Genomic DNA, 7,489 nt, shown 5'->3' on the forward strand with positions numbered 1-7,489 from the left:
AAAGGACTCCCTGAGAGCTCAGCGTAAAAGATTCACAAAAGATTCCTTCAACCTTACCGTTTTTGTAATTAATGATGTCTTAGTTCGGGATTATTAATGTTCTATGAAGAATTGAGTTAGGCTGATAACAATACGCCTCCTGAATGGAGTTCAACAAAAATTATTTGATTAATTTTCTTAACGTGTTCTGTAACACAGACGTTAATTGAAAAAAAAATTACTATAGCATCTTAAAATGTACATTGTATATTGTACAGCGTATACATATTGTACAGATCGATATTACATTTGTTATATACTTTAAGAAATTTTTTAAAATATCTGTAAATCAATCGATGGATGAAATAAAAAAGAATGAACACACAATTAGTTGTGGCTTATTATCCCATTACAAAGAACGGTGAAATATGAAACCGTAATTACATCTAACTTTATAGCTACAAAGACATAACTCTTAACCTATAAAGAAGTTTATAAAACTCACAGCCCTTTTGGCTTGGATGAATACATTATTCAAAACAAATTTTAAAAGAAACTGTAAATCTATTATTTTCAAAAAAAAATACATAATAACAACAGTATGGCGTTTCAGCATTTTAAAGATAAAGGTTACATTAACATGACATTGTTTAAAATACAAATGAAATGTTATACGAGTGCAAATTATTTTTACATCTATTCAAATATTCTATTTCTTGACTTTTTTCTTCTTTATTAATAAATATTTAAATAAGACAAAATTAAATTTTGTATTGAAAAGACAACGAAAATAAATATTGGCAATGCTCGCGCCCACGCTTACAGGCTCGTACCAAACCCATTTATATTTATAAATAACATTGAATTTACATTTTGACGCACCTATTACGCGAAAAATGGCTAGCCAATAGTCTAGGTAGACGCTAACATGAGATACATGAGTATTCTTGAATGTAAACTAATTAAGAATCCCCACTATCAACTGGCAAGAACTGCTGTTGGGCAACCGATGACAGCACCATATCTATTGGTTTAGTGTCGTCATACAGAGACGGTGCTTCGCACAGAATGGCGAAGGTTCCAACTATGGACGCGATGGTGAAGATCCATAGAAATAATCTGTCGAGAACCATTGCCACGAAACCCCAGTCCTGATCTTCCTGTAGGAGAAAATTGTGAGTCATGGTACGGTTTGCTATGTTTCAGTAATGAAATGTAATTCTCACTAGATGTATGATATTTTTTGTCCAGGTATATATTGTGATTTACCAGTCAGATTTCGACAAATGATCAAACTAGATCTCTCAGTTTCAGTCAGACCTTACACTGGCTTTCATCTCTTGAGCTAGGTTTGATAAAATACAATAACAGATTTAAATATACTAGTAACTGTTTAAAAATATATGAAAAAAAAATCCATCATGAAGTTAGAATCTGCGTCTTTTGCCAAACCATGGCGATGCCTTGCCACTCGGCCATCCGCGATACCATGCTAGCAATCGAAAATAATGAAAACTAGAATTCAATGCTATTAAAAACTAGAAAATTATATGCAGGTTCAATTATTTAATATGATCTCAATTTAAATGAATTTTAGCAAATAACGGCGCAATAAAATTATCGGTTCAAATCTCCTCAATAATACCCACCGCATTAAACTCATCCTGCCGCTGCATGTGATGTTGGATAAACATAACATTGTGTATCGCCTTCTCCAGCTCGAACGGGTACTTCTTGCGAGGCGTGATGTCGCTGAGCGAGTCGTCGAGGCCAGACATGACAGATGGGAGACCGTTGTACCCAGCCCCAAGACTACCCAAGGCACCCACGAGACCACTGAACCTGGTAGTATTTAATATGATATATTGCTTCTAATTGTTCAGCTCGATAGGAATGATTTTCAGGAAAATAATATTGATGTGCTATGTTTTTATGGGTTCGTAGGAGAAAGAAAGAAACGTATTTATTGACAGAAAAATATATGAATAAGGCGGAAACAGCAGCTAAATGTGAAACAAGCTCGAAATAGCACTGATTGTAAACTGGTCCGGTGAGTGAGGTTGATTTTAAAAAACGCTTGACAGGACACATTGCATAGCTGTATGCTTAACAGAGCTAGAAGTAGGTAATTAAAAAACTGTGTTAAGTGTTTAAACGATATGAATATTTTTGAGGTTTACAGAGGTTATTATAATCATCAAAATCACTAACTAATTCAATTCCGGTAGTAAACTTAGGTATCAATAGGACCATACTTTCATTATAATTATTTTTTCCAAATCCAATACAATTACCTGGGTATTTAATTTTCAATGAAATTAGGTGAGTTATATAGTTGTATAATGTATATATACTACATACCTATTCGTAGCAGTAGTAGAATGCAGTCCATTGCAACCTCCAGGCAGGTGATGTCTCAAAGAATCAGGGCTTGACGCATTCGAATTGGACCGCTCAGCCGCTGCCAACGCATCCTTGAACTTATTCTTCTTCTTTCCGCGCCCGATTATCTTCTGCGCCGCTAAATCCCTCAACAAATCTTTTGGCACACGCATCAGCAACAACTTTGGAAGCATTGTTATAAAGAACGTCCGAACCCAGGGCGCCATTTCATGCGTGCTCGGCTTGCGATAGTGGACATTCAGAATTATTATAGTTATCACCACGGATAGGCCCACTAGTAACATCGTGAACAAGAGATATTTTCCCAGTAGAGGGAGCGCTAGTGACGTAGACGGTATGATCTCAGATATGAGTAGGAAGAACATAGTTTGTGAGAGCAGGATGGAAATACTGAGGGCTATCTTTTCTCCCGAATCGGCGGGTAGGTAGAAAACAAGAACGGAGAGGTATGAAATGCCTACACACGGTACGATTAAGTTGACCGTGTAGAATAAGGTTTTTCTTCGTAGCGTTATATTGAAGAATATATCTGTAATAAAAAGATATTTTGATGAAATATTTAATGTTATAAGAAACACTGTCTATACGCATTCTTCATCCAGACTACAGAAATGAGTTTTCGAAACAATTAATTAAATAAATCGACTTCATATTTCTCTGGTATTTGCTCACACCCTAATAATGTATAAATATATAGATGCTACCGAATATATTAAATTTTACTATGAAACCACAATTTCATTTAAAAACTTCCACTTTGTTATGACAATTGAAATATTAGGTATAGAAGGAATAAACGTACAAATGGCATAAATAAAACAGCATTACGTTCTTCCTACAATATAATTCACCTAATTGTCCAACATCCAAAAAATCCGCGCCATATAATAGCATTTCAGACTCCATAATCACGCGTTTTGTGTCGTCGTTCCCGGAATGAAAGAACTCATTTCGGGAACGACTCTCCGAGGACTTGGAACTTTTCTGGTTATTTTAAAAGCGAAATGTATTTTAAGAGTGACGAATTTTTATTAATTGACTTAACCTCATTTCGGGTCATCTGTGAAAAATGTTATTGGTTTCAGGTACATTCATTTACTTTTACGAAATTTATTTTATCCAATTTTGAAGTATTTAATGAAATAAAAAAAAAAATCAATTTCAATATTAATTCGATCAACCTTTCAGTACTAAAATTAATTAAACCACGCTGCAAATGAACAATTAAACCCTAACGTCGTTCCACAACAGCTCTTGATTAATTAATCCCGCAATACGAAAGCAAAGAAACAGCCCGAAGAACACACCACCACCTCAGCGGTCTAATCTCGGAGTGTAAATTGCGTCGACAACTCTTATCTCCCCTAAATAACAGTTTCAAGGCACCTCGAGCAGGTAACGCTTGTTTTGCTAATATCCACAAAGAGCACTTAGCTGAACGCCGCGTGAATACTGATAGGGCCACTGATTAATGTCAGTTGTTTGAGCTTAAAGGAAACGATAAATAAGCTACAGTTTCGGAATTGTAGATGCGGTTCCGGACGTATATAATGTAGGTGCCGGTCCGCTGTTTATGTATTAAAAGTTTAGAATCTGTTGGAATATGTGAATTTTGAGATGGTTTGCCTTGTTGGATTATACGGTTTTAGAGATTTATGAATAAACCATGAAATGTTTACCCCTAGCGCGGTGAAACATTGTACACCAATGTCCAATATATTTTAATTTTCCTTTACGTAATTATGATATATATATCCGCATGTTTTTTTAAGGCGAGGTATCAGAAGGAATCGATGAAAAATGCTTTTTAAAATTAATAGCTTGGGAGTATACCATTTTTTGTCGGTCTGAATGAAAATGTGATATGCCATTTAAGGAGGGAATATAATAATTAGTAACTTCAACTCACTCGATAAAAAAAAATCCCGACACCGACCTAAATTATAAGCTTTGAAAAGATTGAATCAAACAACAAATACATTTTTATCTAGGCATATTATTATTATACGAGCACATCGTTCATTAATTCCACAAATAATCTGCTAGATTTATATTGTTAACCAAACTCCTAATTATTCAATTCAAATAGACTCTAAACTAAAAGGTCGACGAGTGATTCGTCGTACCACCGCGTCGCGTCCAACATCCATGCCCTATCAGTCGCAATACTGGCAGCTGCTAAAATATCTCCCCTTTAACATCGCTGTTTTCAATGCATATACTTATCCTACTAATATTATAAATGCGAAAGTTTGTAAGGATGTGTGTGTGTTTGTTGCTCTTTCACGCAAAAACTACTGAACCAATTGCAATTAAATTTGGTACGTAGACAGCTGGACAACTGGAATAACATGTAGGCAATTTTTTATCCCGGTATTCCTACGGGATAAGGACTTACGCGGGTGAGACCGCGGGGCGCAGCTATTTACTCTGTAAAAAAGACGTGAAAGCGGACCACAATTTCTTGGCTAATAAGACCGATATAACATATTGTATTCTATGTATCTATTACCAGATTAAAATTTTGATTATTAATAAATTAGAAGTTAGCAACAACAACAACTCACACTTAACACGCGTTTAGCAAAGGGATGCAAGATCTTTACAAAAGCTATGATAAAGTGTTGGTTATAATGTTTCGATTGCCATTTGAAAAATTTAACGTTACCTGGATACGGCTCCTGACAGCACGGGTAATACCTTTCGTGCCTCTCAGCTGGCACTCCAAGGATGTCCCACTCCACAGAGGGATAGTACTCACGCAGATCAATACCGACTTCTACCATATCACCTTTCTTTTGGTTGATATGCTTTAGGTCGATCTGGAACAAATGTGATACTGTTACCGCATTTTAAAGAGCTTTTGTTTTGAAATATCGTAGGAAGAGGGAATCAATAAGGTCGATTTTAGATGCATACTTTATTTATCAATCGACTTCAAAAAAGGAGGCGGTTGTCAATTTGACTGTTTAATTTGCGCTTTTGAAGACGATTTCGTTTTTTGTCAAATACAATTTTTTTATTAGATATTATGTTACAGCATATAGCCCTCAGGGCTTTTTTTTGCTAACTTTTGGTTATGTAGTTTAGTTAGGTTAGATATTTAGAGTGAAATAATTTTTTAAACGGTACAATAGTACCGGATATTTGCGTGTTTAAACAAGAAAAAAATCGAAACAAACTCTACAGCTTTATATTATTTCTATAGATATAATGTAATAAAATAATTTATTTGCTTAAAAGTTATTAAAAGCAGACAGTACAAGTCCGAAAGTGCAACACGTATGAGAAAAAATAGAAAATTTAATTCTATTCAGAAATTGAACGCAACTAATTGCATTGAAACTGAAATAAATAGCGTTTAAAGTTAAGTCATTATAATCGACATCAAAAGTCTATTTTCATACTAAGTGTCTATGTATACGAGGCATATAGAATTATGAAATTTCAAGTATCGTATCGTATATCGTATGACTGCTCAAAAGCAGTCATACGATTGAATCAGAAATAACACTGCAATAGAAAATGTTATGTTAAACCATTTCACTATTATATTGTCCATTTAATAGTCACAGATATTATAGAGTGCAATATCAAGAGGTCAAATTACATTACCATAAAGTAATGACTTAAGCCGGGTCGGTCTACAACTTGCTGCTGATTTCGGAACTTCCAATATAGCTATAGGTATATGAATACTCGTAGTACATTCTGTTTATATTACATTGCCTCGTTGTTTTAGAATAAGTGAGTTGATGAGGAATAAGGTATAAGAAAGCGAGTAATGTACACGAAAGTTTAAAGAAGTCTCGAAACGTTGGTGATAAAATATATTTTAATGGGTTCTAGCCATTTACAAAACTACAAACTACAAACTGATGAGATCTCTGGTTTTCATAATCCTTATTCTTCAGTGAGGTTTATGTAGAATGATTTTATTATAATTATGTTTATGTTGGGTTTTAATTTGTTTAAATTTAAGCAGCTAATTAATATTTCTACTTTCGCTGCAAACGGTTATTAACTCATATTTAAAATTACATATATGGTCGAGTGAAAATTTCACGATATCGATCTTAGCGAGATAAACAATAAATTATAATAAACAAAATGTTCATGTGAGTTTTAATAAAATAAATAACACGATATTCTTAATAGGGATCGTATATGAGACTATATATGTATCACATTATGTCTCACGGAGACTCAATTTGTTTATACTTCATATCTTCTTCAAAAACATGTATATTCTACCTGATCACCATCATAGCTCCAAGACCCGAACTTCAAGAAGCAAGTCTGCTGATCAAACGGGAAGTAGCGCACATCGATTTCACAGGACGACTTAAATATAGCTGGCGGGGTCCACAGCACCTTGCCGGTGTGGTGGAGTACTGCCTTCGTCATGGTTGTCACCACGTATTCACCATCAGCACTGGGGGAATAACAATATTTTAATCCATTGTTAGATACTTTATATACAAAGCGATTCAGCTAATTTTAAATTTGTATCGGATTATCAATTTCATTAATTATTCATAATTTTTCTTGTTGTATTTTAAGTCAATTTTACATCGGAATTGAAATCGACGATTTACTACTGGATAAATTGATAAAAACTTATACGTTAATTTCAACGGTTTTGTCAACTAACTTTAATTTATACAATTCAAATCCTTCACACACGCACAAACAATTTTATATTAACACGCTTTTATTAGCTTCACTTGTATGTTTGTATGTATGTATGTAACTCACACCCGTTTTTCTCCCACTTCCCGCGAACCGATTTCATTCAAACTTTGTACACTTATTAAGAACTGGTGCCAATAGAGTAATATAGTAAGTTTATCCCATTATCCTGATCAGGAGCGCCAGGATTTAACAATTTCCTTACGTATCCTCTACGTAAGGGCTAACAGCTTATGACTGTTATAACATTCTGTTACTGTTAGTTCGTTCGTTAGCCGAGCGGGCTAAGGCGCCAGTCTTAGTTGACGTACAACGACAGGCTCAGTGGACGTAGGTTCAAATCTCGTCTGTGACGGAAAAAAAAAATTTTTTTTTTTCTATTTTATGTTTCTTACATAAACCGGATGGTATTTTT

The 7,489-nt window shown here is 34.5% G+C and overlaps 1 protein-coding gene across 1 annotated transcript in view; it reads right to left on the reverse strand.

Moving 5' to 3' along the window:
- Nucleotides 1-860: 860 nt before the first annotated feature.
- The window catches only part of LOC119839612 (acetylcholine receptor subunit alpha-like 2), an 18,664-nt gene continuing 12,035 nt past the window's right edge, over nt 861-7,489 (reverse strand). Inside the window, exons 4-8 of the mRNA XM_038365999.1 lie at nt 6,637-6,817; nt 5,051-5,204; nt 2,341-2,911; nt 1,629-1,821; nt 861-1,139 (exon numbers count right to left, since the gene is read on the reverse strand). Of these exons, the coding sequence (XP_038221927.1) occupies nt 942-1,139; nt 1,629-1,821; nt 2,341-2,911; nt 5,051-5,204; nt 6,637-6,817 (1,297 nt within the window). The 3' untranslated portion in view covers nt 861-941. The remainder of the gene's footprint in view (nt 1,140-1,628; nt 1,822-2,340; nt 2,912-5,050; nt 5,205-6,636; nt 6,818-7,489) is intronic.

The sequence above is a fragment of the Zerene cesonia genome, chromosome 4 (genome assembly GCF_012273895.1).
Source record: "Zerene cesonia ecotype Mississippi chromosome 4, Zerene_cesonia_1.1, whole genome shotgun sequence".
Lineage (NCBI taxonomy): Eukaryota > Metazoa > Arthropoda > Insecta > Lepidoptera > Pieridae > Zerene > Zerene cesonia.